The sequence below is a fragment of the Anopheles gambiae genome, chromosome 2 (genome assembly GCF_943734735.2).
Source record: "Anopheles gambiae chromosome 2, idAnoGambNW_F1_1, whole genome shotgun sequence".
Lineage (NCBI taxonomy): Eukaryota > Metazoa > Arthropoda > Insecta > Diptera > Culicidae > Anopheles > Anopheles gambiae.
This window is the reverse complement of record NC_064601.1, coordinates 86,922,375-86,946,385: the sequence shown is the minus strand read 5'-3', so window position 1 is coordinate 86,946,385 and position 24,011 is coordinate 86,922,375. Positions and strand designations below refer to the sequence as shown.

The 24,011-nt window shown below is 48.4% G+C and overlaps 1 protein-coding gene across 3 annotated transcripts; it reads right to left on the bottom strand.

Annotated features, from left to right (window-relative positions):
- Window positions 1-6,828: 6,828 nt before the first annotated feature.
- LOC1276318 (uncharacterized) lies at window positions 6,829-23,538 on the bottom strand. 3 transcript variants are annotated; one of them, XM_061644315.1, is made up of 7 exons: window positions 23,384-23,537; window positions 15,432-15,897; window positions 14,976-15,253; window positions 11,387-11,553; window positions 11,246-11,308; window positions 8,861-11,176; window positions 6,829-8,761 (listed from the first exon to the last, which is right to left on the bottom strand). In XM_061644315.1, exons 2-7 carry the CDS (start codon window positions 15,821-15,823, stop codon window positions 8,333-8,335), a joined length of 3,645 nt encoding a protein of 1,214 aa, XP_061500299.1. In that variant the 5' UTR covers window positions 15,824-15,897; window positions 23,384-23,537; the 3' UTR covers window positions 6,829-8,332. The 3 variants fall into 3 exon arrangements, with proteins under 3 accessions (XP_061500299.1, XP_315649.5, XP_061500300.1); XM_315649.5 differs by having other exon boundaries at window positions 6,829-11,176; window positions 23,384-23,538; XM_061644316.1 differs by lacking the exons at window positions 14,976-15,253; window positions 15,432-15,897; window positions 23,384-23,537 and adding an exon at window positions 11,675-12,597 and having other exon boundaries at window positions 7,351-11,176.
- Between the last annotated feature and the right edge of the window lie 473 nt (window positions 23,539-24,011).

Genomic DNA, 24,011 nt, shown 5'->3' with positions numbered 1-24,011 from the left:
TGTTGTGTTGAGTATTTTATTTAATACAAAGCTGAGGAACAATAGGCATACACACTAGTGATGGGCAGGTCGACCCGAACCTACCAGGTCGGAGCCATCCGTAAGCGATCCGGAGTCGTTCGGGTTGACCCGAAAGGTACAAGTAGGTTCAGTAGGTGCAAGAAAGCATAAGTGACTCCGACCCGTTGGTGCAGCGAGTTCGGGTCGGGTCGGTCCAAGGTGGTTTTATTACTCGACCCGAACTCGCGGCCCCAACGGGTCGGAGTCGCTTATGCTTTTTTGCACCTACTCATCATTCGGGTCGACCCGAACTCGTTGCACCCGCGGGTCGGATTTGATTCCGACAGTATTTGAGTATTTGGATTTGACCTAGCGACAGTATGACGGTCTTACTGAAAACGAGGCTTGGATGTTGTTTCTCTAGCACTTGTAGATGCATTGAACCAAAATACTGTTGTGCAAATCGATGATCTTCCCAGTACGGCCATCTTAGCGATGTTTAGTGATGGGTTAGGAGTCGACAAAAATCTGGAGTCGACTCCGATCTGCCTGCGACAATTTCGGAACCGATTCGGAAAGGCAGATCCGCCCAGCATTATCCGGAGTCGTTCGAAATCGTCCGGAATCGCCCGGGGTCATCCGGATTCGGAGTCGTCTAGAGTCGGCCTGAATCGGCAGGAGTCGGCCTTCGAAACAAAGGCCTGTATACAAAGTGCACGAGCAAAGTAAAAGACAAAAAAAACACAACGTAATGTAATGCCTGCTTACAAGCACATTGCACCTGTTGACTCCAATGGTTCCTGTTGACTCCAATCGACACCGATTCCAGTCAACTCTGATCCATTCTGAACGACTCCGAAAGACTTTGATTCTGATCGACTCCGGCCGACTCCGGACGACTCCAACTCCAAACGTCTCCGGCCTAGTCCAGACGACTCCGAACGACTCCGGATGACTCCAAACGACACCGAGCGACTCCGGACGACACCGAACAACTCCAAATCCGGGCGGAACTAGTGGTTCGAATTTTGCCTTGTTTTATTATGGTAAAATGTCTAAAAATATTAAAAAATATGTATATATAATTTTAAAAATAAAAAAGGAAGGCAACTATGAAGAAAACTTAAGTAAGCTTGCGAAAGTGCTAAGATCATTAATTTATTTTATTGTCTCACCTTTGATGTTTAAAATGATATCCGATCAGTTTGTTTCTAGTATAATGTGCGATATTGTTATTTGCTGTATGTCGTTTACAGGGTTTCTCGCTTTATTTTAAGGCTGTGGGAAACTTTTTCTGAATCGTTCGTATGCTGATGTACACACGTACGTATCAACAATTTGTTAAACCGCATGTCCAGGTCTAGCTGTAAATGTTCGGGAAACGTGCCACAGATTTAGCACGGTGTCCTGGTGAGTTCAGGCATTATCAACGAAACCCTGTGTTACCCTGTGTTGGCCAGCTAATTTCAAGAGAGCCCGATCGTCATTGTCTTATGTGTTTTGTAGAGATTAGAAACAGTTCCTTGTTTAAAAACAACTTCAACAACGAACTTGAGTCAAACTCGAATTCTCTCTAGCACAAGTTATGGCATAACTCATTACTCAGTATTCGCAGAAAAGGGAAAATAGCGATCAAACAATAGTGCAAGGGATGGAGCCTTTTATTTGTAGCCTATGGAATAGTATGCAGCCGGATACTGCGCTACATCTGGTGTGAAGCAAAAATAACCCTTAATCTCTCCACCGGATCGCATCATCGCATGTGTCTGGGTAAGATCATCAGCAAGCACACATGCTAGGAGCTGCTGTTGCTCCTCGACCCATTGATACATATTCTCTAGTGAGGGTAAGCGAAGCTCGATCGATTCGTTTTGCTTGCTTTCAAATAACCGAATCTGCAGCCTGTTAAACACCAAGGCATTGACTGTCTTTTTCACGTCCCCACTGCCGGAGAGCATGTTGTAGGAGAGCGAGTCGTGCGCCAGCAGGTTCCGATAGTTTCTGCCCTGTATTATCGGTATGCCCTGTTTGATGCGCTGAAAACTGTCGCCAAAGTATCCAACCGCGGTCAGTATTGCACACAGCTCTAGCTGCAGCTGCTCGAGCGTAGCATTCATGTCTTCCTGTACGATGATATTTCGTCCCACCGGATCCACCTGTCGAAAGTCTGGCCGGGCCAGTATCGTTCGCAGTTTGCGGTGGCGCTCGTCGTACATTGTCTGCAGCTGTTGCTCGTCCCGCTGGCGCAGCTTTTGTGCATCTGCTTCGTTCCATGGTAAGCGTCGCTGTTTACAGAATGACTTCAGCACGCTCCACTTTTTGTCCAGCAAGAATATGTTCTCGTAGTACGGAGCTAGCAGCTCAGTTAGCTGTTCAACACCCTCGACATCGTCGACTTCTTCACTTATGTTAAGATCTTCGATCAGTTGGCGTGTATGGTTTTTATAAGATGTTTTCGCCTCTCTAGTAGCATCAACAATCAGCGCAAGCTCATTGCATACGGGTTCGGTTTCGATAGCTGATAGACGAACAACCATCCCGGGGATGCGCAATATGCTCGAGCCATTGCCGTTCCATCTGTTGCAAATGCTTTCCAGCACCGCATTCGGCCGGTACGCATTAATCTTCGAGTGCAGCAGCCCCCGTATTGTAGGTAGATCGTTACACAAAAAGCACTTTTGGCGCAAGCTCTCGTAATCGAGCTCCTTGTCAGCTGCTATCATCGCCTTCACTTCCTCCACTATACCACACTGGATCTGGAATTGTTCCTGTATCTTAGTGAACTCAACCGTATTACCAAAAGGATATTTACTCAACTCCTCCAACAGTCCCTTTACGTTGGCAAAATACTGCGTAACCTGCCCGAAAACTGTCTGTATCGGTGTAAAAAACACATCCTGCTTGCTGGTATAGATCAGTAGCGATCGTAACGCATCTAGCGAACCGCACCGCATCAACATCCCGTAGAAGCTGCGCCGCACCTCTGACATCACCACGACAAAGAGCAGATTCATTACCATCCTTATGAAGACTGTCTGTTGGGGAAGAGAGCTATACACTCGCCGTTCCAAATTTGCGTCAATCAGCAATTGTGAGAGGGCAAATGGTCGCGCATAGCTGTTGCGCAAAGAAATGACAATGTCTGCGAACCGGCGCGTAATCATGCAGCCCACGGCCTGCTTCAGCCGACCGTTTGGCATGTTCGGGGTACTTTTGGTGTTTTTCAGCATCTCACCCAGCGTCATGACGGTGCGCTTTAAGCAGTCCTGAAACGTTTCCACGTTGGCTGGTTGCACTCTGGACACGTGTGAGAAGACGATGTAGATTTTGTGCAGTGAGTATAGTTGCCTCAACTGGCCGTAACATTTGATTAGCTTGCGCCTGGTGCGTCGATCTTTCCCTCGCATCAAATGCTCCAAATCGAACGATTCGCTTGCTACGATTGTAGCGGCAATTCTGTCCACTGGGTTCCGTTTCAATTCTGCCAATATACGATCGGCAACGTTTTGCGGCTGCTTGATGCACTTCAACCTGCCCTCAAATTGTTCAATGAGCCATTGTTTCTGCATTTGTTGAAGTGCTTTTAGCTCGTGTGCCTTTGAATATGCCCATTCGTGATCTTCCTTCCTTATTCTTTTTATCATTTCTATTATGAGCGTGTCAGGATTTTGGTTGCTACTTCCGATTGCGATCCATTTCGCTTCATACTGTTGGCATATGGTCACTTTACACGACATCCTCATTTTCTCCATCAACTCCGCGATCAACGATTCTTTTTTGTGGACTATCGTACTTTCGCATTCGCCAATTATCTCCCTTAACTTCTGCTCCGTCTGCTCGAGAAAGCATTTTACCTTCACCAACTGAAATGCAATCATACGGATAAATTCCATCACGATGCGTTTGTTGACGCTGAATCGATAAATGACAAAGTTAGGTGGATCTGTCAGAGTGTTCCAAAACACGGCCAAACAAAATATTGCCTCATGCAGCCTCAGATGTTCGAGGAATTTTCTTTGATGGTTTTGGTTTAGGTAGTGCAGAAAGTACAGGTGGTTATGTATCACCAGCAATCGATGCAGCAACCGGTTATCAATATCGTTACACGACGCATTATCGTACCTCTTCCCAATCACGGACCAGCAGTCGATCACAACACCAGCTTGAGCCTTCCATTCGTCAACCGTTGTACCGCGACCGCCCGTCCACTTGCCCGACAAATGCCGAAACTCATAGTCAGCCAGTATGCCGAGGACAAACAGTTCCAAATCCACCGCTAAAATGAACAGTTTTACTCTTAGCTTCGTTAGCGCGCAGGTAAGGCATTCGAACAGCCGACCCTCGTCGTACTGCTTGAGCGAAAGAAACGCTTGAAACAGCGGTAAGGAGTTGTGCTTCAGCATCCTATAGTAGGCGGTGGAGTCGTCGGCTCCTTCGATGACGATTTCGATCATCCGCTCGAGAAAGCCGGCAGCAGCAGTGCGTTCGGTTTGCGCATGTGCCCCCACTAAGCCGGCCAGCACTGTACGGCCCTTGCTATCAACCGTCTCACTATCACACAAGCCACTCCTCAGCAGACAGCGCACCAATCCGAGATGACTCATGTCGCCGGTCCGTGCACAGTGCAGCAGCGGAGAAATGCCGTACACAGATTCGAACAGCAGCATGGTTTTGATGGACGATCGTTCCAGGGTACGGGCCAATGTCTGCTCATCTTTACCGGCGATCGATTCGAAGATTTCGCCAATGCACAATATATCTCCATGTTTTATTTCACCGCCGGACATTGAACGAACGCACACACACACACCGCTTGTTGAATGGGTTTCTCTTGACTGGCTGTTTGTTGTGGAGATTGTCCGTGACGATGAGACTGCTTCGTGAATGCCCCCAAAATTAAGCTGGTCCACAGCACGCATACGCGCGGACGCTATTGCGAATGTGCAAAACTCTCTTTCCATCTCTCAATCGTTCTGCGAAATCAAACTGAGAGACTTATCGCTATAAACCAGGGGTCGGCAAAGTCCAGCCTGTGGACTAATTGAACGGAAGATACTCATTTAATCCTTGATTGTAGAGTACAGAAGGATGAAATGAATGAATGAAATGCAGCAAGCGAATCCATACTAATGGGAAGTACTTGAATCGAAAACAGTAGAACGTTAAAATAGTATGATAATTTTGGTGAATAACTTTTGCATTTATAATACAGAAATTTACTGCAAATGGCTAAGCTATAGCACGAGAAAAGAGCAATCCTTACATTTGATTGTAAACTGTGCGTTAAATTTCAGTACAACAACTTAGTAGCTTTTAATTTATGTACTGTTATTATTTAAATCAAAAATAAATTAAATAAAAAAAAACTATTTTTTATTAAATAATTAACACTATTATATAAAACTAGTTCACAGTGATTTCTTGTTAGCGGCAAAACTGTAAACTTTTGTGATACAATATGCCAATATGCCCTAATGTGACCAAAATCTTAGTTGAGAAATCAAACAATCTAATGAATGCTTTCAAACATATTTCCTGAGTACTTTTCACGTTACATTCTAGTTGATTTGGCATCCCGAATACTCACTTCAACCAAGGTTTACACTAGTTTACACCAAATGGTTTACACTAGTGATTGGAAAAGTTGGCAAAAATCCGGAGTTGACTCCGATCCGGCTCCGATAAATTCGGAATCGACTCAGGAAGGTAGGTCCGCCCTGCATCATCCGGAGTCGTTCGGAATCGCCCGGATTAGTCTGGCGCCGTCCGAAATCGTTCGGAGTCGTCCGGAGGCGTCCGGAGTCGTTCGGAGTCGTTCGGAGTCGTCCGGAGTCGTTCGGAGTCGTCCGGAGTCGTTCGGAATCTTTCGAAGTCTTTCGGAGTCTTCTGGATTCATCCGAAATCGGTTACAGACGGAGTCATCCGGAGTCGTCTGGAGTCGGCCGAGGTTGGCCTTTGAAACAAATGCCTGTATAAGAAGTGCACGCGCAAAGTGGAAGACAAAAAAAAAACACAACGAAAGCAAATGTCTGATCACAAGCACATTATACCACACGGCTCCTGTTGACTCCGACCAACTCCGATTCCGAACGACTCCGGACGACTCTGGACGACTCCGGACGACTCCGAACAACTCCGAACGACTCCGGACGACTCGAACTCTGGGCGACTCCGGACGACTCCGGGCGACACCGAACGACTCCGGACGACTCCGAACGACTCCGGACGACTACGACTCCAGGCGGATCTAGTGGTTCCATTTTGCCGGAGTCGGAATCGGAAAAAAATTAAAATCATGGTCAAAGTTTCATCAACTTTATAGCGACTGGATAATTTAGGAATACCAATATTTAATATTGTAAAAAACAAATGCCCGATACGGGTTCAAGTCCCGTTCAGACCGTGCTCCCATACGTAGGACTGACTTTCCCGCTATGGTGAATACATAAGTTACTGCTAAAGCCAAGCCTACTAGAATGGAGGGCATACAGTGACGTGATCGTGTACAGTGACCCATGACCGACATCGGTTGTTGTGCCAAAAAAGAAGAATAAGAAGATTATTACCATTTTCTCTTTTGACGTTGGTGTAATGGTGGTGTTAATAAAATAGAAGAATAGGAGAAACATTATTGCAAAACTTTACTTAAAAAACTTGCCGACCCCTGCTGTACAGTGCTAGGGATGAATGAGTGTGCGTGTGCACGCAAACATCAACATAAAACACGTTTTTCTTCTTCTTTCTTCGCATTATGGCTGTCTTCGTATCATTTTTATTATTATTATTATTATGATTAACCACATTTGCGCGGATTTCTCGGTCTCGGGGTTTCTGTTTGTGTTTGTGTCATTGTATTTCTTTTCTAACAAATGAATACATAATATTTATTTCGCGTTTTGCTTTGTTCGTGCGATTGTTCGCATCTGGTGCACGACCTACAAACACACACATACACATGTTACACGTATTTTTGTCCGTTGCTTGCTGCTCTCTGCGGTGAAGAGTCGATTGGCGAACGTTAGAATATTACCTCGCTACAGAACTAGAAACCGTCGGAAGTGACACTTTCGGGTGCGAACTCAATCCCACCGGCGAAATTAATCGTACACCTAGTAGCAAATAGTCACCATACGGTCCAGTAGTCGCAGTAGTAGTAGTAGTAGTATTGCGGATTAGTTTGTACATGGCAACAGATCTGTAGTGTGTGTGGCTCCCTCTGATGGAAACGCGCTAAACTATTAAACTATTATTTGAGCGATTTGTTCTTTTTTTTTCTTCTATTACCATTCTTTCCCACACTGACCGATCGACTTTAGTATATTTGTGTGTGTGTGTGTGTGTGTGTGTGTGTGTGTGTGTGTGTGTGTGTGTGTGTGCATTTTGTTCCACTAACGCCACTAAGGATAACTTAACTACACTGTTTTAAGGTTCTACGGGAAGGGGAACACACGATCATTGCGGATGATGCCGGCGGGGAGTCCACCAACCCCGCGTGAAGTGTAAAGACAGAGTGTAAACGAAATTCCTACAAACATTAAATTGCATAAAGCTTTACCTAGTTAACAGCAATGTCAGCATCGGGATGCTGTTAAGTGTGTATGTAACGAGGGTTTTCTTCCTGTCTACTAATGAGTGAGGAGCGTACATCTATTTACACTAAATATTAATACCTGCCACGCACACCAGGGACGCGTGACGTAGGGGTATGAACGAAATATTTGGAGTATTTTGAATATTTGTAGCCTAATTTGCTAGTTTGGTGGCTCTAAACCAGACGCGAACGTATTAAAGCTGCTGCAAACAACAAAACAAAAAAACACTGATGATCGGGGGAGATCATGTACGCGGACGATCACATCCTCTGGCCTAATTTTGCCTTTAGGTGCCAACAAAAAAAAAGAGTTCCTAACAAATCCTTACTGGGGATGGGATTAACGACGATTAACAGGCTGGACTTTGGAGGAAAGAACCCCCACGTTGCCTAGATCTGATGGACGCGATCGTTCCGGATGGATAGGTTGTCAAGTAGATGCATGCTGCTGGAGGGCGTACACTTGGCCTTTAAAGTTGCTAACATAAATCAACAATTCCTTGATGCAGTAGGGGCCTCTGTTGGGTTTGTTGAGCTGAATGCTTGAATCGCACCGAATCTTGAAATAACAACTTCTCTGTCATAGCCGCATAAAGAATCCTACTCTTAAACAAGCTTCATCATTCATGAACCTCCCTGGACCTTGGGAAGCTTCCACGGAGTACGGACCGCAGAGGACCACAACTACACGAGCTGCAGGATAGCCGGGCCGGTGAGCGATGCTCACACGTACACTTCGTCTCACAACCGCCGATCACTGACCGCCCGTCTCCGCTCACCCTCACTTGATGGATGATCCTCATTGTCCTCGTTGCTGCTAATGCTGTCGTTCACGTCCGTCGGTACCGTCCGACGACTGCCCGTCACCGTCACCGCGATCGTGCCCTCCCCGTTGGAGGACGAACCGTCCGACGAACCGATACCACCGCCCCCGGTATGGTACGCGCCATGGGTCCGTCCCTCCGGATACAGCAGCCCCACGTCGCTGCCGCTCAGGTTCTGGATGATCGAGCTGATGTTCGTGCCCAGGCTCTGCCGCTTGATTGGCGTGATGTTGAGATTCTTGGGCGATTTCGGCTTCGTCGAATGGCTGCTGGCCGGCGTCGTCGTCGTAGCCGTCGTCGCCGCCGACGCCGACGTCCCCGCACCATACGGTCCCGGCGGCAGGTCCTGGCAGAGCGAAGTGGATGAGCGACCACCGTCCGGCGGCGATTCGAAGGGTGTTAGCGTTAGTGGTGTCGACTTAAACCTATGCAATTCCTTCATTACCTCGTACTGCGAGTCGGGCGCCAGGAAGATGTCGTGCAGGTTTTTCGTCGACCGCCGGTGCGCCTCCTGGCTCTGCTCGTTCGACGAGTACGGGTAGGAGGCGATAAAGTTGCCATCGGTCGCTGAGGTTTGCTGCGGTTGCTGTTGCTGCTGGTGCGATTTCCCACCAGCCGGACCACCACCGATCGATGGGAAGTTTGTACTGGGTGTGGCAGGGGACAGATCGGTGTAGTCCGTCCGCTCGCCCGAATCCATCGAGCACATGCTCTGGCGGGAGTGGTCCTTCGGCAGCAGGGACGATCGCGGCATGACGGGGGGCTTCTCACCCAGCCCACCGCCATGCACCGCCGACTGGGGGAACGGTTGCCGGCTCCGGACCGATGCCTCGCGCTTCCCAAACCGCTGGGCGATGTACTCGTCCGCTTGGTCTTGCTGCTGCTGCTGCTGCTGCTGTTTCTCCTTTTTGCGTCTTTGGTTGGCATCTTCGTAGTAGTTGTCGTTCTTGACCGACATGTTGCAGCAGCTGCTCACGTCCGCAAAGTACACCTCGGACTCGGTCGGCTCGAGCAGCTTGCCACCGGCCGCCTCGGCCTCGAGCGTTTCCACCGTCTGGAAGGCGCCGTTCTCGATGCCGACCGCGTTGGGAAGTTTTGGGCGCCGGTTGCGCGGTGGATGGGAGACGTGCGGGGCAACGTGCCCTAGCCCGTGCGATGGAGAGCCCCGTGCCGGCTCATCCACACCTGCTCCTCCTCCGGTGGCGGGAGGTAGGTTCGGTTCGTTGTACTCGTTCTCGGACGTTTCGAGCGAACCGGGGCCACCGTTTGCACCGAACACGTTTTGTACATTAACCCGGCCACCACCACCGCCACCACCCGTCGACTGGCCGTTGCTGTTGTTGGCCGGTCCGATGCTCTTAGCGCCCGCCTCCACCCGTTTCTTTGCTTTGCGTGCGGGCAATGTGTTGGAAAACCGATCCCGCCCTGGGCCGTCACTATCGGAGGGTGTGTTTTCGTACGCTTCCTTCGACTGTGGTTTGCAGTAGCTGGTCGTCGTCTGCTGTTGCAGCCGTTTGCTGCCACCGAGATTGCTCCCACTGGAAGAGGCTCCTCCAGTACCGCCACCACCACCACCACCCCGGCCATAGTTGGAAGGGAGTGGCTGCTGGCTCGGCCCGTTCAGTGCCGCTGGTCCTCCACCGACGTACTGCTGCGGGATGCCGTGCACGTCCACGCCCATCACCGCGTGCTGATGGCACTCCAGCATGGCAATCCCTGGTCCGGCGGCACCCGGCTGCATAAGCGGTGAACCTGCCATGCCACCACCCCCACTGGTCGGATCTAGCAACGGTGGACCGCACTGCGCCGGATGGATGTACTGATAGCGACCACGCCGGGCCGGACTGTTCGGATCGCTGTATGGTGGCGGTGGGCCCCAAATCCCGTACTGCTGATCGATCACGTTGTACCGCGGCTGTCCCGGATCGCCGAGCAGGGTACCGCCGGCCGGTAGCATCGGCCCCGTCACTCCCGCCCGATTCGAAAACCCGTACTGCGAGTCGGGACTGTGCGGGGACAACCGTTGCGCGGTATCGTTCCGCTGCCAGGGCATGCGGGGCCAGCTCCAACCCGGCATACGCCGTCCGCTCGACGCATTCAATCGACCCCCGACGCCCGGTTCCTCCCCGCCCGGGTTGGGCGAGTAAAAGTTGCCCGCCTGACCCGGCGTCCAGAAGCGACCGTCCCCTTCCCACGGGTACGCTGACGGTGGCAGTACACTCCGATGCGCATGGCACTGCTCACAGCACCGACAATTGCCCGCCCGTCCTGCACCTCCTCCAAGCCCTGGGCCAGCACCGCCACCGACCCCACCGAGCATGGCCGGACCGGCCGGTAGCACCGACCCGGGAGGACCACCCGGCTGGCCCGAGTACAGCGAACGACATCGCAACTCCAGCTGCTCCCAGTACATCTTTTTCCGCTCATGGCTCAGCAGCTGGTACACGAGCATGCAGCTAAACACGGCCACCAACACACCCGCCACCGACAGGCCAAAGACGGCCCGCAAGCAGGAGTACAGTGCCCCATGCACGACGCCACAGTCGGAGGTGGAGTCGAACACGAACCGGACGCTATCGTCCACGCCCGACTCCGTCTGCTTGTCGGCCGTCACCGAGTAGCAGGTGCAGGTGCGCGTCTTCTGCGTGTACTCGCACTCGCGCAACACCTGCAGCCGGCTCATGTGCAGGACGGTCGTGGTGACCGTCACCAGGGCGCAGGTAAGGGCCGACGCTAGCCCACACGCACCGGACAGTTTGATCTATAGGAAAATAAAAAGCATTCAATTAATCGTGGGAACTTCCAGTGTATGAAGAGGTAACTCCCTTACCAAGTAGCTGTACCGGTTGCGGCGTCTTGCCAGGCTCATAATGCAGATACCCGTCAGCATGAGCTACAGAGAAAGAACGGGAAGACAAAAAATTAGGTCAGAATTCATTCATACTCCAACAAGACTGCAAGAATGACTCACCAGCGTGGCAGGGACGAACGTTGGCACCGTTTCGAAGTAGCCGACCGTGCTGGTGTACGATCGCAGCAGGAAGTAGATGCCGAGAAAGAGCACCCCGAGCAGGCTGGAGATACCGCCACATATCAAACACCAGATGACGTACTTCCGCACGCCGGACGTTGAGGAAGCTGTGGAGGATAAGGGAACAAACAAAACAGGAAACTCAGTCAGTACGGATGACGTATGTCACTCGGCGGGGTGCACTGGAAGTAGAAACTTTGGGCTGGAGGACAGTGTTGGAATATTAACCCGCTGTGGCTGATGGTGGACGCGGTGGTTCTACCGGTGGTGGGGCCCACGTGCACGTCGGCACACTGTACTGGACGACCTGCATGAACGGATATCCGTGCATGGTTGTGGCAGGTGGTGGGCAACACTTGTGGAAACTTCCGACGTACGACAACTAATCCTGAACTCACCCACTAACTAACACTTAGGTACTAACACATCGTTCGATTGCAGGACACTCTTTCACGATTCGCAACTACACTTACGGAGCAAATACTATACTACACTAAACTATCGACTACTATTGTTGCTGGCTGTTGTACTATCGGTTTTAGCTATGGCGGAATCTTGCAAAGAGAACCTTCTTCCTGTCGTCTACAATCCGCGCACTGTTTATTGTACTTTGTACTAGTTTGTTTTGGACACACGTTGTGTTGTATTATACAATCATGCCTGCTCTTTCCTGCCTATGCACACATCTATTGCTGCAAAACACACAGCCTCCACATGGTAGCCAGCAGGAGGGTTTCCGCGCGCACCTCCACAATCTACTGTTGAGCGGTCTTAACACAACCATAGGACTGGTTTTGGGGCTTTGGTTTCAGTGTCTCGCTCCCTTATAGCAGTAGGACACGGTACCAACATCCACCCACAATGCCTCTTATCAACACATTCTGGTTATAGGGCCTGCTCGAGCCCCAGCACACCGTCGCGCGCGCACACACACAGGTTAGGGGTGTTGTCACTGTTTTCATCGAACAGCTTGCAAAACTACACGAAACACCTTTCTCCTTCGGTAGCACTAGCGATTCTAGTGCGAATAAAAACTGTTTACTTCCTTTCCGCGCAAAGGCGCACAGACCACCCCCATTCGCGTAGGACACGAGAACACACACACACACACACACAGCCAGTCGGTTCACCAAACTTTTGACAGGCGAAATGAGTTTGCTGACTTGTCGCCTCAGGGCCCGTGCCCGCACCTCGTCATGCTTGGTTTTGATGCTGTGGCATTTCTGCAAAACAGTTTCGCCAGCATCAATGCATACCAATGCATATGCCACGCCAAGGTGAGAAAGAGAGAGAGAGAGAGAGGGTCCGATTGTTTTGCGTGGACGGAGGTGGAAGGATGATGTGGTTGGCTCGTGTGCGCAGGATCCGCCCGTCACGTGCCGCGCAATGGTCCTGGGCGAAACAGTGGAGCGAAACAAGTGGGACGATGCCGATGATGCGACTCATCAAAAGGATTCAAAATGACGGTTGAGCTGCTCATGCTTGCTTATCGAATGGATAGGGATGAATAATAGCGTTTCACAAAAAGTTCGTCACATGTAACGGTTTCAAACGACGTAAGGTCGTGTTCTGAGAGCCGTGGAGTTCAAGAAATTCCAACAAATCAAGGGAATCGAGAGCTGCTCCAGGAGTGTTGATTCCTTGGACCTCTTCCTATTAATTCCTTGTACTTGGATTAGTTCCTTCACTATTGGCCTTGGTTATAGGTCAATTAATGGCACATTCATTGCTTCCTTATTTGAACAGGAGGTTGGTAGGTTTAAGTTGCAGTGACCTACTCGAAGTTAAAGGGAACCTTGAATTTTCTTCGCTTAGCCCTGTAAATATAGTAATGAGTATATACAGGGATTTTCAGGGGTTCTCATAGTTGTGTGACACTTCCTAGATTCTTATTGGAAGTGAACTTTACATAAAGGGAATTGGACTTAATGGCACCCTTTGATGGACAGATTCCTTGGGAATTCCAATTAGATATGTCCAATAAGGATGCTAGAGTTCAATTCCCATTAGAGATGTGCTAAATGAACCAGAACCGTACGGTTCATTCGGTTCACGTGAAAAAAATAATGAACCGGTTCACAAAAATAGAACGGTATGGTTCTTTTGATACATCGAAATACAGGGTTTTCCGATAGAACTCAAGACCGCCCGGCACTTGGATGTATTGACGGGAGTTAATCGCAAGACTTCGAAACAATATGTGAACACGTTGATAATACCGGGAACTGCGGATTTGTATCTGACGCACAAAACTGTGGCACACTTTTTCGGGCTCACTATTGCACACCAGAGGCATATGGCTTGACAATCCTGGCGACTAGGACAACAGATATGTAGTTCTACAAATTTTTGAATAGTATACCGATAACGCGCATAACTCCGAGATAATCCTGTAAGTGCCCATGGCAAAAGTTTGCGGACAATTTTGTTGTTTGTAACATTTAAGGATTGGACATCTTTTATTTTATGACAGAGGTTAAAGACTCAAACGCTTCTCTAAATTACCAAACCTTGAGACTTATCTTATCCGTTTTTCAGAATTCGAATACATTCTGTTCCCGAGTTACGCGGTTCTCGACTTACGCGGATTCGGAAATACGCGATTTTTTTAATTTGACAGACCATATGTCAAATCAGTATAATTTGCTTCAAGTTCGGTACAAATTTCATTTTTGCTAACAAATTGAAACCGCTTAAAAGCCAGATATATTAGAATTTTTGCACAAATCATATCAAATCATATCATATCATATCATATCAAAGTGTTTAAAAGTACTAAATTAAATCAAAAACTCTGAGTTATGAAAGTATTTTATTAAAAAAATGTGAAATTCGACTTACGCGGATTCGCCGGGAACGCAGAAACCGCGTAACTCGGGAACAGACTGTATATATTATGTTATGGATTTGATAGCTAGCGCAATTTTCTTGTGGAATAAAATTCTGTCTATTCTTCTTCCTCTTATTTTTCTTCTTTTTGGCTTAAAGACCTACTTGTTCATGCCGGACTATACACTGGCTTTTAAGAGTTCTTAAGAGTGCTTCTGCTCGAATAAAGAAGTACAAGCAACTGTTGATTCCAGATGTTCCTTGTTTGATTAACCTTTGTCTACATAAATTACCAATACCTTACTTTTATGGAGCGGAAAGCTAAAATGCAAAACCACGACCCAAAATCCATCTAAACCCCAAAGCCCAAGTTGTCCCAATGTTCAAAGTTCACGATCAAGTCCCAACTGTGCCCCGAGGGTTTTCAGTTCCGCTCACCTTCGATTTCAATTTGAAGCCATCGCAACCCAACTTCGATTCGTTCCATTTCAGCAGCCTGGAAATATCAATTCCCAGCGACCCGAAGTGCGAGGTTGGTACACAAAGTCAAGCTTCACCGCTCTTCCTCCAATAGCCCTGCCCCAACACGGGGCAAAATTGGTTCAAATTATCCTACTTCCTACTACGGACAGCAGTGCCGAGTCATCGCGACCGAGCGAGAGCCGGTAACGAAAAGAGGGGTCCCGACTTCTTTGCTTACCCGTTTCAAGCCGCTGGGCGGCGGTCCGTGCGCGGGGTGCCGGTCGGGGAGGTAGCGGTGGTCCCCGATCATCCTCGGAGATCTCCTCTTCCAGCTTGCTAGTCTCGAGACCGGGCGTTCCGTCGCTGTACACCTCGATGTGATGGCTGTGGGGGCCCGCACCACCAGCGTGCCCATGATGGTGATGATGATGGTGATGATGATGGTTGTGATTGTTCCCATACTTCCGCTCATCGCCGAAGCGAACCGGTGAGTTCAGTCTTGAGCCATTGTGGGCACTACAGAGAGCAGGGAGAGACAGTGAGGCAATTTCAGATAGGGGTCGAGCAAGTTGTGGAAGGGCAGGTTGTGTTTAATCATCAGGAAGGGGAAAGTTTAGTAGCGCGAACGTGGGGGGGGGGGGAGGGGAAAGAAAACAGAAATCAATCAAACAACATCGGCGTCCGTGGGACTTACAGTGAAATCTTCTTCGTGTCAAGATTAACATCCAAAACGCTGGGCGTATTCTCGTCGCAGGAACCACCCGCACTCGAGTTGCCGCCACCCGGGCCCAGCCGGGTCGGTTGTTTGGTATTATCACAGGAACTGGAGCTCGATGGCATGTAGTGATGGTGGTGTTGCTGCGGCTGCTGCTGCTGCTGATGAGCGTGAGGATGATGATGAACCACCGAGGGATGATGGTGCTGCAGTACCGCTACACTGTTGTCACTGGTGTAATCGAGATCGGCCTCGGCGGTGGTGATGTTGTACGCCGGATCATGATGCAAATGATAACGATGCGGTTGACCCTGTGACGATGGATGCAGCGCGTCACCGCTGTTGTTTGGCTGTTGCTGCTGTATCGTCATCGTGTCCGATCGTTGCTTGACCGTTGCCTTACACGGTGCATCGGGACCCGAGCACCCTTCACCTCAAAATAGAGCTGGAATGAAACGGAGAGAAAGAGAGAGAGGGGGAGATATTAACATTAAAACTCTTGAATTAAACTCACGAAACCGATCGCAAACAGCCAGCACATTGCGCAACGCGCTGTGAAACCAATATGACTTGTAACCTTTTTTTGCTCTCTTTTGCGTTTGACCCATTTGCAAGTAAGCGCGCGTGTGCACTCTGGCTGCAATACCCGGCGGGTAGGTCATTTAATCGTAAAGGGTGCACTGAATCGTCACACCAACCAGTACTAGGCAACGTTGTCGATTTTGGGTAATATTTACAGTTTTGCGATCTTTTCCAACATCCTAATGCAATTCGATCGTTCCGTTGCGCGTGATCTTGCTATGTTGGAGTTGATGTTTGTGCTTGTGTGAGAACTTCACTTCAGACTTTTTAAACTCAAACTGCCGAACAACGAAACACCTTCAAAGCGAATTTTCCCAAGTACACACGTTTCTTTTCGTAAGAATAACTTTTCGGCACCTCTTTTATTGCTTGGCGGCATGTTTACTGCAACCTTCTACTGGAAGGAGCCTAAAGAATCTGCTAATTGAGGGACACAAAACGGACGTCTACCTGTGCCTGCTGGAAAAAAGATCCCTGTTTTAGCACCATTTTCCACAGGTAGCTGTTACAGCGAGAGGTCCCTTCATGTGGGGTTTGGGTTCATTACTGTCCCTTACACGTAACCCGGAACGTGAAGGTTCGTCCCTTGTAAGGTTGGTTGATAGTTTATTGTGTACTGCGTCCCATACGAAACCCTTGTAGAACAATATATATCTTACACTTAGGCGAAAATGGCCGATAGAAGATCACAACCCAGGCACTGTAGCGAAGCGTGAGACCGTGGTAGGCGTCTCGACAGGCTCGAACGCCGTCAATCATCTTGTCGACGTGCCACCAATACGCGAACCCTCTGTGTTGGCGTTAAAGGCCTCAAAAGGAGTGGAGTGGATTTATTGACGGGTTGTTACACATTTTCCTCGGTGCCGCAATCCTCCCCGGGGCCGTAAACGTTATTAAGCTATTTTACGGCAGAAATCGATCGGACGTCGATCGGTTGCGCATCTCTTAAGCAGTTAAGCACCCATGTGGTTGTCCTGCTGGTGGTACAGGGACAGGTAATTATATACATAGGGATAGGGCGAGCAGAGTGCCCTTGCAAGGGCATAGTCTTTGATGCCACTGGGTCGTGTGAAGTGGGGGAGGGGAGGCAAATTGATGTTCGACGCAGGTTCGATTCTGCCTGAACGATGAAAATTACCATCATCCGGCTCAACGGGGCCGACGCGACTTAAAATCGTCGATCCGGATGAGGCGTTGACCGTTGCGGTGATGATGGTGAAGATCGCTGACGAGCCGATGATCGCCGGACAACCTGTGCGAACATTGTTTTTCCAGTGTTGGGGAGTTTTGGAAAGCTTGCGACAGCGACAAATAGGTGAAACAGTGACTGCGGACCTACGCAGCAAGTTGTAGATCAGTTTGATCAGTAAAAACGATTCTCCGAGGAAGTGACGGGAAGTCTTTCACCCATTCAACTAATTCTTAATTCAAGAAGTTGTGTTTTTATACCCTTATTCGAATGGATTTTGATGCTTTTGATGAGCAATACGTATTTATTCGCCTGCCATCTTCCAAAAACTCTCCCCAATTGGCCATTGTTATGCGACGGTATGCACACGGTACTTGCTGTCTGTCTTGTCAAGTACGGTCGCCCCTCTTGTGTCTTGAGCTCTATTCGGCGGGTTGAACGCATCAAGAAAAAACACACAATATTGTATGACACATTACCGCTGCTGGTTGAATTATTAGAGTAATGCTTCCTGTTGTTCTTGGTTTTTTTTAAAAACCACTCTTCCCTGTTTCTGTAACACTTTTTGCTGATCAATTCAAAAACGCAAACCCCTTTGCAAATTAGCAGCTGTTGTTATCGGCTTCGGTTATTCCGCTCGGAATGCCGCCCGTCAGATGTCGGATTGTGCCCCCAAAACGACAGGCGAGATAAGCACCTTCGGTAGCGTTTAACAGCATACAGCTCCCGTCGCTTGTTATGCCTGTCGCCAATGTTTTGTACAGGAGGGGGGAAAAATAGACTACAAGCTGCTAAACCCGTGCGACCCTATCGGCGACAAATAAATCAACTAGGCTCGCCTCGCAGGAAACATAATCATAACGGGCGAACACAGGTTTGCGGGCGAGAGTTATGCTAGCGATGCACGAGCTGTTCTAGCAGCGATCGCGGGGCCAGGGATGAGCAACTTTTTGTTGCTTGAAATTCGAATTAGTTTAGTAGCTATTCAAGCAAAAATTGTAACAATATTTTAGACTTTGCTAACTAAATCTATGTGTTTTTCCTTCCCTTAAAACTTTCACAAATTTCCATGATATTTTTCCCCGCTTCGCTTGAGCTACTCATCCCTGACCTCTGCTCGAGAGTGATCACCCTCATGAAGGCCAACGAACGCCTTACAGCGCGCGACTGCACGCGTAATGTTTGTTGTGGTAATTTAGCAAAACCGGCTTCCACCGGCACTGCCATCCCATCCATCAAAAACCCGGCGGCGACCCCATCCCTTTCCAATTCTGGAACATCGGGAGCAACTTCATCTGCCTGCAACTGGCAGCACGGTGGTGCAACTTGTCCGGGACGCTTGTCGTCATGTTTGAAACATACAAGAAGACCGGGAACAAGAGTGGAAGGAAAAAAGATAAAAGAGACACAACGAGTATGTAAGAACAAGATCAGAGCCCCCCTTTTTAGCCATTATTTCGCAACGACTGTAGCGGTGGGACCTTCTGACATTGGGTACTCTAGGCCTAACCAGCTTATGCAACAGGGGTTTTACTTTAAATTGTAATCAAAAAATGCATCATTTCTCATTCATTCATGATATGCTTTGCAAACAAAATGCACCAAACACTCCAAGTTTAATGTAATCTCAGCTCGACTACGATCGTCTCTGGCATCAGACCTAATATTAGGAGGCAGAATATATATATATATATATATATATGTGTGTGTGTGCGATTTGCTCCACTGCACAAATGAACTCCCTTTCTTGCACCTTGATGCATATCCCGCGACGATCACCGTACGACGATCGCACACGCACACTCGCCCGGTAGCAGTTGGAATTATTTTCATATTTAAATGTGACGTTCCTGCACGTTCCACTGCGTGCGGCTGCGTGCTGGTATGGCCGGTGCTAGAGCCGCAGCACCAGACAGGGAATAAAACCGGCATGCATCAAACCCGGGCCAGACGACACCTTCTACACCGGGACCGCACGTAGCTGGTCGCTCTCGTTCTGCTCATTATCTCGACAGACAAACTGCGCCACGGCAAGTGATTATGAGGATCGCGCTGGCCGATGATAATTGTGCTCCCAGGTACTTTCGTTGCGTAAGAATCGTAAGAAAAAAGTTGTGATAAGTATGAGGTGGAGGCAAAAAAAGTGAACCAACTGTCCACATTTGCAACACTTTGCACAGTAGTTCTTGCAGTCCTAAAATGGAGGTGCGATGGATACACGCACAACAATGTGGCGTTGGGTGATTAATTTGAGAGATGAAGGGGATGAGAGGAGCAAAAAAAGCTGCACTAATTCCAGCCCACCGCTTCCCGGTTCCGGTTTGTAGTTGAGAGTAGAGAAAAAAAACTCCCCATCCATCCACAATGCCACTTTTGTGGTCATTAAATGCAGTTCCAGCCCTCTCCTCATCACAGGTCCCCTAAATAGTCCCCGTGATGGCAGTTTTTTGCCAACAAGCGCAAACAATTCTACTGCAAACAAAGCAACAGCAACAAAAAGGCGAATGCATCGAAACAGTTTGTGGCTTTCGTTCGTTTTTCGCCATTCGCCGACATAATGCAATCTGACCAGCTGCACCAGAGTTGTAATATGTAAGGGCTACGGAAAATGCACATGAAAAAAAGCACCGAGCAAAGAAAGAATAAGAATTCGCTTATGCAATTGAAGAACGTTGGGGACTCTCTGGCACGCAACAGACGACGTACCACGACGCGGTTCTTCTCCGTGTCCCGCGTGTCCCTCACGTTTCACACTTAATGATCATCATTATAGGCAACTATAACTGACGCATCATATCTTCATATCTTCACATCTTTACCGGCCGGCCACCGCCTACTGCCGTCCAGCACGCCCTTTATCCATAATTGCAATCAAGTAGCCCTTAATTTGTGGTTTTATACGGACCGTTAAGGGAGAGAGAGAGATAGGGCAGATAGGGCGCTGCCATAGTTATCAAAGATGCAAACAGGCAAACAAGTGTGTTTTTTTTGTGCTGCAGGATTTTCTGTGTGATTGCAAGAAATGCACCAAGCTCGAACGATAGTGTGGTTAATTTTCCGACTCATTTAAGCGTGTGATAAAGCGTACACAGCGTGACCAGACGCTGTCCTGTCTGTTTTTCCTGGTTGTGAGTTATTTTAAAAATCGAGACCCATATTCCCATCACCAAGCAGAGGGACCGAGCTATGGGCAGCTGGTTTATTTGCTTTAAGTGGGCTCTGTTTTACGAGATTTCCCCATTTTGGTTATCCTACTCAAATGTGGTGCCATAGTTAAAGGCAATTTAATGTCAAACGAGGCTAATGCTGTGTTGGAAAGGCATAACCCCTTTCTTATCGTAGGCACATTAACGGTATCCAGAGCAAATGGATGGAAATCCTAAACTCTCAATCACTGCCAACCGCAGATGTCGTCGCGCTCGTGGTTCGGGGTTGAAATCTATACAGTGACAGGATCGTTAGTAAAGCTTTTAACGCGGGATCAGTTGTAATGAAGCCATCTGTATTGCTATCAGCAGCTAGAACAAGATCATTAATACATTTTTCTCGTAAGTAGTACACCCTTGCTAACGCCATCTGGAGTACTTCAAGTGCTTGAGAAACGATTACAGGCGAGTTTAATATTCTGGAGATCCTTTTAAGAGAAGTTGCTTTAAACTACTTCTGCCCTCTTGAAACATTCTCAGATAGAGGGCCAATTAGGGATGGATAGTACTGCGTTTTAAAGCATGACATTCACATTCTAGCTGATCCTACTTTAACAAGAAGTTTCAAGAAATTTGATGCATTTAAATGTAAAAAGGAAACTAAAGTGACAGTTATTGTATTGAGGCATACTCCAGACACAAGTCATTCTTCACAAGGGCAGAAATTCAGCTTGCCAAAACTAATTACAATAAATGAACACCCAAAGAAGGGAAAAAACCAGTCCCACTGCCCCAGCTTGCTTTCCCACGTAGCAGAAGTTGCTCAAATTGTCCCTTCCACGAACTGGTCCAACACCATGTCGACGATCCCGTCCCGTCATCATCACGGGTGTCCTTCCGGATTGTACGTGATCGTCACAATAATAATGGTTTGGTCACATGCTGCACTGGCACACACACGCGCACACACGCACACACTGTAACATATCAAGAGACAATCAATGGGAAGAAAGGATCACCAACCAACAACAAAAAAGAGTCCAAGCAACCCATGATGCTGCAGAACCGAAAGTACCTGAAGATGACACCCGGGACCCCTAAAGGCAATAAATAACTGCACATTCACATTGGGGGTCGCTGGGACAAGATTCCCCGAACACACACACACACACACACACACACACACACGAAGCATGTGCAGTTAACCAATCAAAAATACACACACACACACTCACAAACCAAAGAAAGCAGCAACTACCAAAAAAAACTGGAATTCCACCCTGGAACATGCTCCCAATGCACATGCGGATCGATCGCGTCCGGGTCATCATCCTTACCCGCTGCAGCCAACGTATTTTATGTTCCACACTTTCGTCAACTTTTTTGGAGATGGGGAGAGTGCGGGGGGGGGGGGGGGGAGGTTGGATTGCAATCGATGAAGCCGGTGCGTTTGCTTTCACCACAAAAAAATATTGGGAAACACACACACGCACAATCATGCACAATGCGTCGAAAGGGACCTGTTGTTCAGGGCACGGCCTGCTCGGGGTCTTTTTTGTGGAGGACCACAGCGCTTGCTGCGATCACCCAGAGCCAGAAGACGCCGGAGATGAGTTTTGATGACACTTTTTTTATAGTAGTTTTATGATTACACCACGTCCACACAACAACGATTGCACTGTTTGCCGTGTTTGCTTTGGAAATTATTGTCCATAATCACAACGGTACATCACTGGAGCTTACTGTGAGCATTGCTTTACACTTTACCTAGTTGCCCAAGGCATCAAACAACGATTACATCAGAAAATCACTGTTTGCAAGATGCCCGAACCCGAAAAGGAAGATAGTAAAAGGGATGCGATCGGAATGTAAACATTTTCTTCGATCGCTTTGTGCAGGTAGTCCTCACTAGTTGGAATGAAGATGCTGTCCAAAAACCCATGTGATTGTGTGTGTGGGTATGGGTGGGTAGGACCCACAGTACATGTTGTTGATTTTTCTTCCTCATCCCTTTTCGGCTAGAAGTTTGCCGCTTGCCCCAGTGATTGAGTGTTTTCTAGCCGACATTCCTTACGTCCCCGACGGTTGAAGGAGGTACAATAGCGCGGAGCGGGAGTAAAGATGGAAGCAAAGATGGAAAAGCATCTCAGGCCGCTTGGCAAACTTCTGTTCTGTTGTCCGAGCCCATCCCAGAGCGAACTCTCGACTTAATGTCGGTGTGTATGTGTGTGTCGCACAGGAAGATCGGGAAGCCATACGAGCGTGTGAACGGTTCAAGAATCGTTTCGTTTTAACATTCTACGACTTTCACTGAAATGGGCAGTAAAGGAAGGGCTCCGGGTGTGGAGATGAAAAACTGGTCCAGTTAATAGTTGGTGCCCGTGCTGGTAACGGTACCGGCACCGCTGGCCCGGTGCCAACTATTCGTTTATGGACATGGACATCGCACAATCCTGCTTCTTGCGCTTAATTAGCTGATTTAATTAAGAATCTAGAACAATAACACTTGGAATGCGGACGGCCGGAATGATTCGTTTGGTAATAAAACGCGGAGGTGTCGTTTTCAATGTAGAGATATGCAACAGGAGATGGAACGTACATTATTGAATGAATGTGCAGCACTTAATTAAACACCACGACACGTACACACACACGCACAAGCTTACAGGCACTCTAGTGACCAGCTGCACTTTCGGTACTCGAGACAGTCCCCCTTGAGGAGTCGCCCCCAGTACGTACACCCCACGCAATGTAGCCTTTAAAACGAATCGTTTTGCACAGATGTTGCTAAACTGCTGCGCGTTGGGATGTTGGCGGAGTTTTGAAGCATTCACCTTCACAAAACATCAAACAAAAATGCACTCACTCACAACTCTACACACCACACAAAGCCACAGCACATCGTCATCAACATTCGAGAGCCACACACACGCACGGTTGCAGTAAAACCAGAAGGGGGAAAAACATGTAACCAAGGCAACACAGGATCTCCGTTTGGGTAATTTAATTCTAACCTCTTTTACTGCTGCTGCTGGCTGTTGCCTGTTCGGTTTGTCTGGTGTACTGGCTGCAACAACATCAAACGGACGCAACGAACGCACACACTCCCGGAGAAAACCAGCCCGATCGGAGCACGCGTAAAGGTACAACTGAAAACTGGTTTTTCGAATAAAACACCATCCCGAAACAGCGCCATTCCTTCGATCGCCATCGCTCTCCCGTTTGATTGGAGTTTCGCTCACCCTCTCGCGCTCTCTCTCTCCCTTCTCACTCTTACTTGCTTACGGATCGGCGCGGACTCTTTCTCTCAGACTGATTGTTTCTTCGTTGCTCTTACCCGCACCGTGCGGGTGTTCCCGCCAACAGTAACACGAACAGACTTCAATTCTCCCCCTTTCAAACATGGTTGCTGAGAAAATGGTGCGTGAGAGAGAGAGAGAACGCACGCAAGGGATGATTCTCAGCAAATTTGCACATGATCCTCAACATGGCGCGCAGGGGTCGTCAAAGGATCATTGAATTAGAAGCAATACGAATAGGGATTTTAAGGGCAAATAGACCGCCCTTTCTAGTAAGTAATTAATTAAAATACTTTCTTATTACATAACATCTTCCAAACCATTATAATTACTTTCCTTGGTT

What these genes read in the sequence shown, in the direction of transcription:
- LOC1276318 (XM_315649.5), bottom strand. Translation starts at nt 15,823, where the DNA reads ATGACGATACAGCAGCAACAGCCAAACAACAGCGGTGACGCGCTGCAT. An exon ending in GACACGAAGAAGATTTCACT is followed by an intron (nt 15,254 to 15,431) that starts GTAAGTCCCACG and finishes TGCTCTCTGTAG; the next exon opens with TGCCCACAATGGCTCAAGAC. An exon ending in GCAACCGGTACAGCTACTTG is followed by an intron (nt 11,177 to 11,245) that starts GTAAGGGAGTTA and finishes ATTTTCCTATAG; the next exon opens with ATCAAACTGTCCGGTGCGTG.